The following is a 13711-nucleotide window of genomic DNA, read 5'->3' as shown; positions in this document are numbered from 1 at the left end:
GTAATAATTTTAATTGGATGTTGCACATAAAACTTACTGCAAAACATTTTTAATACAGAGTCAATACCACACTCTGATTCTAGGTCTTAATGCTCCTCTCCCTTGAGCCAAGCTCCCAATACACTCACCATTTACACTTTAAAAATAGATCATGTATTTTTCATAGTCTGCTCTTTCTAAGACTACTAGTGCCATGTTTTTATATAGGTCACCACCACCACCACACCCTATCACTGCAGAGGAGGAGGAAAGGGTGGGGGAGGAGATAAGTATTTGCCCAGGCTTCATTGTCCTCTGAGGGTGGGCCTCAAAATCTATGTTAAACAATAGTAGAATCTCCTAGCTGTCTAAGACTCCAAAACAAAGGCCCACTCCTTCTAACAGTTTGATTACAAATCCTGAAGAAGCTCACTAGGCTTTCTCTTTGAAAGGGATAGCCTTTCCTCTGTTGATCCTTTCAACACTTGTTCCTAAAATATAAGTTAATTAAGAATATTTCTTACTTCTACAGGACAAATTAAAAAGGCAGGGGGAGGAAAACAAATAAACACCAAATTCAAAAATCCTCAAATATACCCTAGAAGAACAGAAATGTTTCCTACCTAGAAGTCTAGTTATGTTTCTTTGCAGAGATAGGAATTAAGTCTCCAGAATTCTAATGCAGACAGGGCTATACGTGTGTGTGTCTGTGTGTCTTTGGACTCATGAGCCTCTCTCTTTCTCTCTCTCTCTCTCTCTCTCTCACACACACACACACACAGTAATAAATAAGAAAGTTTTTTAAAAGGTATATATGTATATAGATATAGACATATAACCTACAAAGGCACATTGCATTCCTTATTTGAATAAACTAAAGCCTGAATCTCCCCCAGAATAAAACTTTACATCAAGTGGGATAGCTTTAGTGTCACAGGATTTGTAACACTAATCCCTAATTGCATATAAAATGAGTATCTAGGGACCTACAGAAAATACCTCCACAGTTAAGAGTGTTACTCCTCTTTCGGGGAACCCAGGTTCCATTTTAGCGCCCACAACCACCTGAAAATCCAGTTCTACAGGATATCACAGCCTTCTGATTTCCAAGGGGGTATGCACTCGTGTACACATACATACACACATACACCGAACTATACTCTCCACTCTCTTAAATGTTCTCTTTATTTGTTTTGAGACAGTCTTGATGAGACCAGGCTAGCCTCAGGAATTTCACAACCCTCAGCCTCTGGATACTGCAATTATAGATGTACTGGTCTGGCCTCTATGTTGTTATGTAGTCAAGGATAGCCTTGAACCTCTGATCTGCCCGTTTCTGCCTCCCAAACACTGGAATAACAGGTCTATACCACCATACTTGGTTTATTAGGTGCTAAAGATTGAACCCAGAGTTTCCTGAATGCTAGTAGGCAAGAACTCTACAGCAGAGCTACATGGCCAGCCACCTCACTTTCTTAACAAATGATAAAAGACATTTTCTGAAAGCAGAACCTGGGGTCATTTTTATTGTCCCATTAGTTACTAATGTGACTAAAGAAACACCTTATCTACATAACAAATGAAAAACTAACTCACATAACTAATTTTCAAAATATCAAACAAGAATTTAGCTTGCAAAAGCTCCAGTTTAGAAAACCACACAAGCCTCTCCAGAAGCCACACTGAGAGCAGCCAGACTCCATCTCCTGCAGCTTGTCACGATTAGCCCTAGCATCGGCTAGGAGGAAATGCAGCTATGTAACTCTGCTGGCAGCCATTACGTTGTCTACTATCAAGGAACGCTACAAAACACATTTATTCATCACACCCCAAACTGTGAATATTTTCAAAGCTCAGTAGGTAAGGGGCTACATGCTTTTCTACTAGTTTAGAACAATTCAGATGCAGAAGTCCCTGCTCGGCTGAGCAACAAGCATGCTCCTTTCTTCTTGCAAGAATTAAATGATGACAGTGCTGGTTCCTGGCAGCAGAATAGCTTTTGTTTTTCAACTGGAAGGCATTTCCTCACCATGACAGTGACATTGGATGCTGCCTGCTTAAAAACTTAAGAACCAGTCTGACAGAGCTTCGGCCAGACTTTGCATTCCATGTCTTCCACCTCTGCTAAAAGCGAAACTTGTTTATTTAAGACACATTTAACAAAGAGCAGTCAAATCCAAAGTGGGCTGACCAATGACATGGCCACCTCTGAATGGGTGCTCTTGCCACACACCCAGCAAGGCTTGATTTTTTTCTAAGAGTACTGTATGCTTGGGACACTTTTAGATGAATGAAAATTATGGTAGTAGCTCAAGAACAAAATAGAAAGTTATTTTGTGCTTAAAAGAGAACCAAAGAAAGACTGGCACAGTGGCATATGCACCTGCTTAAACCCAGCACTTTTAGGTTGGGCTGGGGAGGGGCTAAGGCAGAAGGATTGATGTATGTTGAGGCTACACTGAGCTACATAGCAAGACCCTGTTTCAAAAAAAGAACAACACTTAATAAAAACTATAGGATTTTAAAGAGTTTGGGCCTGCAAGACCCCTTACATGTTCTAAGCAGGCACTTGACAGTGATTCTCTGCTGTACCAGTGGTCAGCTGAAGCACTTCTGTATACACACTAGCTTTACTAAGAACCACCTCCAGTATCTGACCTTGTGCCTCACCTTCCACCAGCTCCCACATAATAGCAGATCACCCCCTCCTGGGCTTACTCCTTCTTCCCTTGGGGATCTTTTACTCACTGAAACTCACTTTGCTCTGTATTAAGAGTTGAGTCCAATCTCTTTGTCACTGCAAAATCCCTTCAACAGCACAGGTGCTGAGTAAAGTCTATTTTATTATACGTTTAAAAAATTAATTAAAAAACAAAACAAACAAACAAAAAGGTATGGTGGTCAATACTGATCCCAGGACTTGAGAGGGAGAGGCAGGTGGATCTCTGAGTGAGACCTTCCTGATCTACATACTGAGTTCCAGGACAGCCAGAGCTACATTAGTAAAAACAAACAAACAAACAACACCAATAACAACAAAAAACCCTGTCTCAAAACACACATACACAAAAACAAAACAAAATTTTTAAAAAAGCAAAAGTTTTTTTTTTTTAAATGACACTTAATAATTATTTTCAGCAGGGGCTACCGCTGGTTTTTGGACATTAAAAAAAAAAAAAAAAAAAAGATTGTCCCTGGCCAGGAATGTAGCTTAGTATAGAGCATGTGCTCAACACACAAAATCCTAGCTTAAATCCTAAACACCCCAGCTCAAAAAGAGCATCCAGGGGCCTCCAGGCTAAGACAATGAATACCAAAGCTCTAACATGTATATTAACAGACTCCAAAACTGCACACAGAAGGGCAACTTCAACTGTGTTCCTTCACTTCTCCCAAAAACAATACACTCTGACCCCAGAGCCAGATACAACTAATTCCATATGAACTATACAGATAAACTTCCCAGCTACTCACGAACCTTAGCCACTACCAAAGTGGTACCACTGGAAGGCAGTCACAACATTGTTTTGTTTTTTGTTTTTATTTTTTTAATAAAAAAAGATTACAACATATACCAGGTTATTTTTCTAAATCCCAAGAGCCAGGATAATTTGGGAAAGTATGACAATCTGCTACAGAACTATTTCTGGCAGAAGCATCTAAATTCACCAAAACTCCCTTAACTACAGCAATGCAGATAGATATGGGTGATCAGGATGTGTACTTCAGCAATGAGACCTAGAGCTTCCTCCTACACCCCAGGAAAGCTGGGCAACAAGCTTGGCAGTGTGGCCCAGTAGAAGAGCACTAGTTTAGGTTGTGTGAGGCCCTTGGGTTTGAAAACCAGCACTGGAAAGACAAGGACATTGCACTAATTAAAAGAGGTGGAGGGGAGATGGCACAAAGAATTAGGCACTGCAGCTATTACTAACACCAATTACACACAACACTAATTCTAAAAAAACCAAACACAGGTTCTGTATGCAAAGTCAAATCACCTATGATCACATTCACTAACAGCTTGTTCAAGTTAGGATTTTTAAAGATCGAAAGGAGCCTCTAAATAATAGAGCACATCACAGTATTAGTCTTAACATTTCCTCCCACTGAAATGGCCCATAAATAAGAACCAGAACAATTTCAGCCCTTTACAGCATCAATGTGCTCACTCCGCCAACTCTGATCACTTGTGGAAGACCTAAGCAAAGACCCATGCGAATAAGATCAAGTCTGAACATCTGAGACACTGAAGCGCAAAACAGATGGCCTGGCCTATAAAGTCAAGCTCTCTATCTCCAGACCCCGAGAGCAGTGTGTGACTTAATTACCAGCTGTTCCAAGCAGCCTGCTTGACCTTGGGGCACTGTTTAACCACGATCATGAGCCCGTGAATTATAGAGTCCACATGGACAGACAGGGAGCTCTCAGTGAGAAAAAAATGGCTTACAGCAAAGCAGAGCAGCTGCAGTGCTCTGTTACAAATACGCAAAAATAAAGAGAGACTGTGAAGTAAAAGTAAAGGGGGAATTCCCATCTCAACAACTTGACTTTGGTTCTGACTTGTCTGTTGAGGCAATGTCTTGTCACATGACTCAGGGTGGCCTTTAACTCACACTCTTCACGCCTCAGCCTCCCAGTGCTGCGAGGATACTGTGCTTCGCTGACTTTATTTTTAAAATGAAAATATTTTTTGCAGGTTAAATGATCCTTCCTTATCTATATGCAACAAGGCAGGATGTGCAAAATTATCAGTGCATTCAATGCAAAACATATTGAAACCAACTGTTTAGAGAACATTTTCAACTCTTTAATAACATTGCTATGTAATGTTCAGAAGAAATCTAAGTAACAAAGTACAGCTTCATTTTCATCTTTAGAAGATGAAAAACTAGAGTTTCCCTGGTTTGTCAAGGAGCTAAAAAGAATTCTGTAAGCAATAAATATGTCCAAGGACACACTACATCCTACAGATGCACTATAAATAGCAATGGTTAGGACTGCAGGTAAACATTTCAAATTTCTGCACTAAGAACTCAATAGAACAGACTTCAAAGTCTAGCTCTGACATTCAGTAGCATTTATTAGCAGGTTACTATCATCACTTGAAAAAAATAAAAGAAAATATTATTTTTTACAGATGTTACAAGGCTAAAATAAATCATTTGTATAATACAGTTATATAATATACTAAAAGGTACATAAAGAATGCTCATTAGAAGGCCATTTATTTAAAAAGACTTCAAAAATTTTAATAATCATATGACCATCACTTTGGAAGCTGAGATGCAAAGATCTGCAACAGAGCCATAGAGAGGAGATGCCAAACCAAGGTAGGGAAGACAGAAGCAAGACAAATGAGCTTTTAGTAATCAACTAGAAGTCTTAATATAAACGGAACTGCTTAAAAATGAAGCTGGTATCTATGTTAACAGAAGCTAGAGAGAGGACAATGTAAATGATAATTGAAAAAGTTCACATGACTCACAAGACACGTGTACTTGGGGCAGAATGACACTTCTAGAATAGTAAAAACATGAGAACTGGGAAACCTACTCATTTTATATTGCACTTAGAAAAAGAAACAACACATTCCGTTGGGTATTAAGGTATCTGTAGGCCCAGGTGACCTTGGTTTTAGCTTTCTAGGTATACTGAGAGTCTGTGTGCCAGTTAGCTTGGTTGTCAGCTTGACAAAATCTAGAGTCACCGAGGAAGAGGGAGCTGCCAGATCACGTGGCCTGTCCATAAGAGGCTGTCTTGATTAATGACTGACTGACAGCCCACCACGGGGCAGCACCATCCCTTGGCAGGTGGGCATGGGCTGCATAAGAAAGCCAGTTGAGCATGAGCTAAACAACAAGCAAGTAAACAATGTTCCTCCATTGGTCCTGCCTGGAGCTCCTTCCCTGACTTCCATCAATGACGAATTTTAAACTGGAAGTGTAAGTCCTTCCTTTCCTCCTCATGTTGCTTTTGGTCACAGTGTTTTAGCTCAACAAAATAAAAGTCGAATGTTCTATCAGATTGCTGTCCAGTGTGTGGCACAAAACTGTAAATGACACCGTGAAGTCTGAGGCAGGAGGATGACTACATCTCTGAGGCAGGGATGGGCTGAAGTGAGATTCTATTTCAAAAGAGAAGGCAGGAGAAAGACTGAGATGGTGAAAGAGGATAAGAGAGTGAGAGAGGGAAAGTGCTAGAGGGCTAGAGGGGGAGGAGAGGAAGGGAGGAGCAACAGACAGAAAGAGACAGAGAGGCAAGCAGGCAGAAACAGACTAGCTAAAAGAACTATTCGACTTGAGCACTTAGTGACACACATGTAAGAGATGTTTGGGATATTTGGGATATTCTGCCAACATATAATCAAAATGAAGTAATACTAAAATAACTTTAACTGCTAGTGCACAACGAGTCTTGTAAAAACTTGCAAGCACAAAAAAGTGCAAGAGGGGAAGGCAGAGGCTGGCAGATCTCTGTAAGTTAGAGTCCAGCCTGGTTTACAAAACGAGTCCAGGACAGCCAAGGCTACACAGAGAAACCCTGTTTCGTAGGTAGGTAGGTAGGTAGGTAGGTAGGTAGGTAAGTAGATAGATAGATAGATGAGTACAAGAGGAAAAATGAGTATGTGGTCAGATACATAGTTGTTTCCTAATAGGTTAGTTAAAGTTGACAATTATTTTTTTTAAAAAAGTTAGCTATAAAAATGTCTCATGTCTCTATTTCTGAGAGCTATTAAGATTAGAAAAGAAATACCACTAAAGATACACTGCCTGGTTTGAAAAAAGAAAAAGAAGAAGAGGAGAAAAAAAAGGAGAAGGAAAACATAGGAAAAGGGGCAAGAGGAAGAGAAAGAGGAAGAGGATGAGAAGGAAGAAGCAATAGCAGCAGATATCACAGCTCATTTATTATGAAGAAATGGAAGGTGCTGAAGACATTTTCAGAAATCACCCACGTATATCTACATGTACATAGAATACAGACATTTCAAAAAGTGCCTATTATATATACATATAATTTATAAATACATATTTAATTTAGAAGTATATAATATTTTATTACAAATTAAAAATATAACCAAGCACTAGAGATCATATATGTATAATTTACTTGTTAGTTCTGCTAAGAATCTTTAGGGTAGGAAAGGAACAGGACCAAGGATAATCTTAGATTAGAGAAAAATATTAGCAGATACTTACAATATGCAAAAGTTTTAACACATCCACAAACCTGTAAAAAAAAAAAAAAAAGCAATACATTTTTTTAATAAGCCAACTGGGGAAGAACAGTCTTCTGAATGGTTAAGTTGATACCTACACTTTCTCTGAGCTCATGATCTCCTTGGCAATATGATAGACTTTGGTTTTCATTCCAGTATCTTCATCCTGAGGATAAACAGTGCATTGAGAAAGCATGAATTCACAAAATAGGGGATCAGCTATGAGCTGGCTAGACATGCACGTCAGCCCTGGTCCTTATGTTTCCTATTAGCACACAATCCACACTGTATAATACCTCAGAGGCAAACACGGGGAATTAAATGATAAATCATAATACAGAAGTAGCTGAGAGAAATCATGAATGGGGTTGGGGGACACACACCTTTAGTCTTAGCACTTGTAGAGATAAACAGATCTTTATGAGATTGAGGCCAGCCTGGTATACACAGTGAGTTCTAGGCCAGCCAGGGCTACATAGTGAGTGAGACTTCTGTATCAACCAACCAACCAACCAACCAACCAACCAACCAACCAACCAACCAACCAACCAAATGAACAGTATGAAAGGTTCAACATGCAAATGTCATATCCTACAAAAACAAACAAACAAACAACAACAACAAACCATCTAAGCATATCACAAGAAGCCCAGGGAAGTTATATAGAAATATAATTCCAACACTCAGAAGACTTGAGGCAAAAGGATGGTGGGTTCTAGGCCAACTTCAACAACACTTCAAGACCAAGTAGAAATAAAGAAATAAAAGCACATTAGATAATACATGAAGAAGTGTTATGAAGAACTATTAACGGGTTGTAAAAGTCAAATCACTCTAATTCTGAAAGTATAGTGTAATCAGAGCTCTTCATGACACTATTTATCTCACATCATCCCAAGGACATCTTTTAATTATTTCTTAGTGTGAAAGTTACATATTCCAGCAAGGACAAAAACTGTACATGTCTAGGAAAAAATGAAGGTAACTTGAAAAGCACTTCTGACATTTAGGTGAGTTTGTTGTTATTTGCTGGGGACAGACAGAAGAATTTTCCCTTTCTAATCTTTGAAAGATCTGTGAACACAATTCCTTAGTGAAGGGGGGGGAGGGGAACAGTAAATAAGGGACAAGGAATTAACATATTTATTTATTTTTTTATTTAAGGTGAAAATTTTAACCGGAACCAGGCTGGGGATATAACTTAGCAGTACAAGTTTGCTCAGCATACAGGTCCTTAAATTCCCAGCAGAGCATATCGGTGTGCACACAAACACACACACAAACAAATTAAAATTAAAGAGCAATTTCCGCTACTATGAAAAGGGAAAAGCTCTGATGCTTCTGACCCCATTTTGTAAAGATTTTATTTTTCATTCCTGTTGCTTTGTTGTTTGCATTCTTTCAAGCACTGGCAGCACCAAGACAGTTATTTTGTGCTGCTTCAAGAACTACAGGGCAAGGAAATGCATAAAAAGTCACCATGGCAATCCGGTAGTCATTCATTAACTGAATGCCACCGGGGGTGGGGCAGGGTGCTGTGTTAAAGCAATGGCTCTCAGAAGTAGCCTTCCCTACTTGGAAATGGTGCACCACACCAGCAGATCCACGGAGCGACGTAACAGTTCAAAGCAGTATCTTAATTCTTTGCGTCATTCTTTAATGTTTTGCGCTGCTGGGTATCAAAAGGAGGGGGTGTGGACTCAGCATGCTTAACAAGTGCACGACCACTGAACTGCACCTCAGCCCTTTCTTAGTTCTTGAATTGGTTCTCACATGGTTCCAGAATTTCCATGTCAAAACAAAGACATAATATAGATACGGTTTTAAAAATGAGTTCATGCTCTGGGTTTACATTTTAGTGATATTTAAAACTTGTGACTGCCTATATTCTGTACATACTTTGAAGTCCTTTTATTCACTTAGCTAAGCACAGGTGATGTCCAAGTGAGTAAACTGGATAATAATTCTTACATTTTTCATTTCAATTTGTCATTTCATTTTTGAGATAGGGTCTTGCTGTAGCCCACAACAACCTCAACTCAGTCTTCCTATTGCAGCCTCCTGAGTTCGCAGATTATAGGCACAATCACACTTTGTTTGCCCTGAAGATTCTTCAGTATGTTGAAATTTTGAATTTTGTTTTGTTTGTTGCAGTACTGAGGACTGATCTAAGAGGTATTACACATGCTAGGTAAGAGCTCTACCAGGGAGTTTATAGACACAGCCCCCTGGAATCTGGACATGTATTTATTTACTTTTAACCTTTATATGTGAGTATGTGTGAACTGAGCACATATAGGAGCCCTGGATGACAGAAAAAGTCCTCTGGAATTGGAGTGAGAGACAGTTGTAGGCTGTCCAGTATGTGCTTGGAAATGAACTAGCACCCTCTACAACTGCAGGAAGCACTCTTAACCACTGAGCCATCCCTTCAGCTCCTGGAAAAAAGAAGTTATTTTAATTTTAGTCATGTAACTTAGAAATATGAGGGAGATCTTTACTTTTAGATTCATCTAAAAATTTGCTTTTGATACTATTAGATCATATAGTAGTTGTGGTCCTAAGAATGAATAGGTTCAAATACAGAAAATATATACACTAATAGCAGAAGACTTACTGACAGTAGAGATTTAAAGTTGATTATGAGAGCAGTTGGGGGTAGAGCTATGCTCAACAGAAGAACGCTTGCCTAGCATGCCTGAGGTCCTGGCTTTGATCCTCAGAAATACACTTAAAAAGGGAGGGAACTGAAAAGAAAAGCCAGGTTTCCAGTTATTAATCTAAGAAGTATTGTATCATTCTATCACAGGGCTGGGAGATGGCTCAACTAGTAAAGTGCTTGCTATGAATATATGCAGGCTTGAAGACAGTTGAAAAGGGGATGGGGAGGAAGCAGGGGTAGCACTGTGCACCTGTGACCCAAGCACACATGGAGACAAGAGTATCCCTGAGTTTGCTGGTGAACATGTCTAGCTAGAATACTGAGCACCGAGCAGGCTTGATGGAAGACCATCCCCCCAGATCAGATGAAGAGCAATTGAGAAAGACAGCTGACATGTTGGGTCTCCACACACACAAATGGATAAAACTAAATATAAACGCATCACTTTTCAACTTCTGGTAGTAACTTCTGACATATCTTCCCAACATTCACTGCTAAACACACACCCAATATAATTAATTACTTTCTTACCAAGATTTGAAAAATCCAAACGTTCTGTAATATTTACATTAGTCTTCGTGTGAAACAATTTGTTAAAAGTAATACTAGAATTCTCTCTCGTTCTCCAGAACTCACCATTTTTTTTTTTTTAAATCAGAGACTCATGCAGCTTAGGCAAACTCAATATGTGGTATGGAAGAGACTGACCTTAAACTCCTGATCCTCTAGCCTTTACTTCCTAAGTGCTGGGATTACAGGCAGGTGTGATAGTAACCACTAATCTTACATTTTCCCTGTATTTGTCCCTTCCATGTTTTCTTTTATTACAGAGGAGTTTGCATGCAATACAAAGAAACCCTAACCCTTCCACTGATATCAACTGCTGTGCCAATAATATTCAGAGGAGGCTACAGCCCAACTATTTTTTTTCTGATTCCATAAAAAATGTCATGCCATGTTTATTTTTTTCATACACACAAAGCTGTGGTAATAATTACTTTATGAATTTTACACATTAAGGTATATCAATAACTAGTAATGTATAAACTGCATTAATAAATTGTGACAAAAGTTGGGAGGCACTAATAGTTAAAATTCGAGTTGTTCAAGCATAAACACTGTGATACTAAATAGTCAATGTGCTAACCAAGACTATCATTTCAACAGTGATATACAAGTAACATGTACATTATGGATGTACTTTATTCTTTTTAATATTAGTTACAGTTTATTAACTTTGTAACCAAGTTGTGTCCCGCTCCCTCATTCCCTCCTAATCCCATTCTCCCTCCCTCATCTCCTCCCTGCCCCTTTCCAAGTCCACTGATAGGGGAGGACTTCCTCCCCTTTCATCAGGACTGGCTGCAAAGTACTCCTCTGTGGCCTAGCAGGGCTGCTCCTCCCTCGGGAAAAGGATCTTTAAGTGGCAAATGTGATGACTAACTTTGGCTGTCAGAACACTTGAGAAGAGGGCACCACAATTGAGAAACTGTCCCCAAGCCTGTAGAGCATTTCCTTGATCAGAGCATTTCCTTGATCAGATGATTCACATAGGAGAGCCCAGCCTACTGTGGGCGGTACTGCCCTTGGGCAGGTAATTCTAGGCTGTGAAAGAATGACACCGATGGTGAGCAAGGAAGCAAGCCAGTAAGTAGCATTCCCTAGTGGTCTCTGCTTCAGTTCCTGCCTCCGGCATACCAGAGCTTTGGCTTCCTTCAGTGGTGGACTGTAAGCCAAGTAAACCCTTTCCTTTCCCACACTGTTTTTGGTTATGATTTTATCACAACAATAGAAACCAAACTAGGACAAGTGACTACTGGTTCAGAGTACATACAAATGGAGTCTAATAAACTTAGTGTGTTTTACCTTTCTTTTCCTCAGCTCCCAAAATCCACTGCTAAAGAGACAATCATGTGAATTTCACTTCTGTCCCTATTAACACCTGCTTTCCTAAAGTAGGTTCTTGAATGACTAAGACTATTGGGTTGCATAAGTTTTGTTCTACTCAACTTCTACTCAAAAACTTCTACTCTATCAACTCCAACCACTCCCCTTCTACTATCTTTTGAGCAGAGTGATAGAGACATGGCTAACATATCTCGGAAAGCACAGTCCCTCGCTAACGACTGGGACTGACTGGATAGTGCTCAGACACATGTAATATGCCCTTGGAGAACTGATGCTCTGAATACTTAAAATCCATGCTTTTCTAATAACATTATACATTTCTCCTCACTTTATGTAACTATAAGTTAATGCTAATGAAGCACACTATATATTTTTTAAATTAGAAGTTCATTAAAAAGCTAGGAGTATAGTTCAGTGACAATACAGGAAGTTTGAGACCCTGCATTTGAGTCTTAGCACTGCAGCACTTGTGTACAACCCGTGTATACAAACCCCAAAATCAAGAAGGTGTGGGCTAGAGATAGCTCAGCAGTAAAAAGAAAGCACTTGCTTGTCAGGTACAGTATGTTAAAAGCAAAAATTTAATCCCAGTAGGTATGAGGTAGAGACAGGCAGATCTCTGTGAGTTTAAGGTTAGCCTGGTCTATATAAAGAGTTCCAGGCCAACCAGGACTACATAGAAAGACCCACGGGGGTGGGAGGCAGACACACTTGCTGTTCTTGCAGAGAATCAGGGTTTAATTCTCAGCACCCACATGGTAGCTCACAAACATCTGTAACACCAGCTCCAGGGTATGCAGCATCCTTGCTGGCCTCATAGTCACCAGGCAAAACACTCATACATATAAAATAAATCTTTCTTTTATGGTGTGATCATTTTGGCATTTGCTTTTTATTTCCTTTCCATCTTTCAGTACTGTCCTAGCACTGGCACTCTCTGCTTAGAGCCTTGATATACTAGAGCCTAAATCACACAGAACTGTTCAACGGGACTCTCCATAATTGTAAAAATACTCTATTCCCATGCAGACAGCATGCTTTTACTATAGCAAATGACAAAAGTACAGACTAGAAAACTCATTTATACATCATAACTCTGAAAAAGGACTAGTATCCAGAACACACACACACACACACACACACACACACACACACTCTGATAAGTATGGGGCTCATCAGTTAAAGAGCACTTATTACTCTTGCAGAAGACCCAGGTTCAGTTCCCAGCATCACAACCAACCATAATTCCATTTCCAAAAGATCTGATGACCCCTCCTGACCTATTTAGGTACCAGGAATGCATGTGGTACACAGAAATGCATGCAGGCAAAACACTCATATGCATAAAATAAAAATAAATATTAAAAAATCTCTGGTAACACAAAGGACACAGGCAGAAATAGGTACAAATATGAGCAGACATTTCACCAGAGCAGATGAAAAAATAATCAAGTACACAAGAATGTTTTGACAAGATTTTGCTAAAACTACGATGAGTTACAAGTTAAAACTACAATGAGATACAATGTCACACCCGCAGAATAGCTACAACTAAAAATAATCAAATCAGACATAGAGGCACAAACTTGTAAAGTACAAAGATCAGGAAATGGAGGTCAGCAGGGCTACACAATGTTTGTCACCAAACAAATAAATAAACTACACAGAACCAAGTGCTGTCAGAACTCAGGAAGATGAGGCATCTTAAAAGACAAAGAGGGGCAGATGTTGGCAAGATGTGGAGCTGCTGGGCCTAGTACACACTGCAGGTAAGGATGGCAGCCCTTCTTCGATTGGGGTTTCTGTAGTTTCCTTTTCTGTTTGCTTTTTGTTTTTTGAGACAGGGTTTCTCTGGCTGTCCTGGTTCGCTTTGTAGACCAGGCTGGCCTCGAACTCACAGAGATCCACCTGCTTCTACCTTCCTGAGTGTTGGGATTACAGGGGTG

The 13711-nt window shown here is 39.6% G+C and overlaps 1 protein-coding gene across 1 annotated transcript in view; it reads right to left on the bottom strand.

The window, feature by feature from the left end:
- Fgd6 (FYVE, RhoGEF and PH domain containing 6) overlaps positions 1-13711 on the bottom strand; it is a 114428-nt gene that overhangs the window by 50660 nt on the left and 50057 nt on the right. The window contains exons 4-5 of the mRNA XM_021647833.2: positions 7294-7361; positions 7176-7206 (exon numbers count right to left, since the gene is read on the bottom strand). Of these exons, the coding sequence (XP_021503508.1) occupies positions 7176-7206; positions 7294-7361 (99 nt within the window). The remainder of the gene's footprint in view (positions 1-7175; positions 7207-7293; positions 7362-13711) is intronic.

Source organism: Meriones unguiculatus, chromosome 2 (assembly GCF_030254825.1).
Source record: "Meriones unguiculatus strain TT.TT164.6M chromosome 2, Bangor_MerUng_6.1, whole genome shotgun sequence".
In the NCBI taxonomy this organism is placed as follows: Eukaryota; Metazoa; Chordata; class Mammalia; order Rodentia; family Muridae; genus Meriones; species Meriones unguiculatus.
Note: the sequence above shows the minus strand (reverse complement) of the source record. Positions and strands in the feature narration are given on the sequence as shown.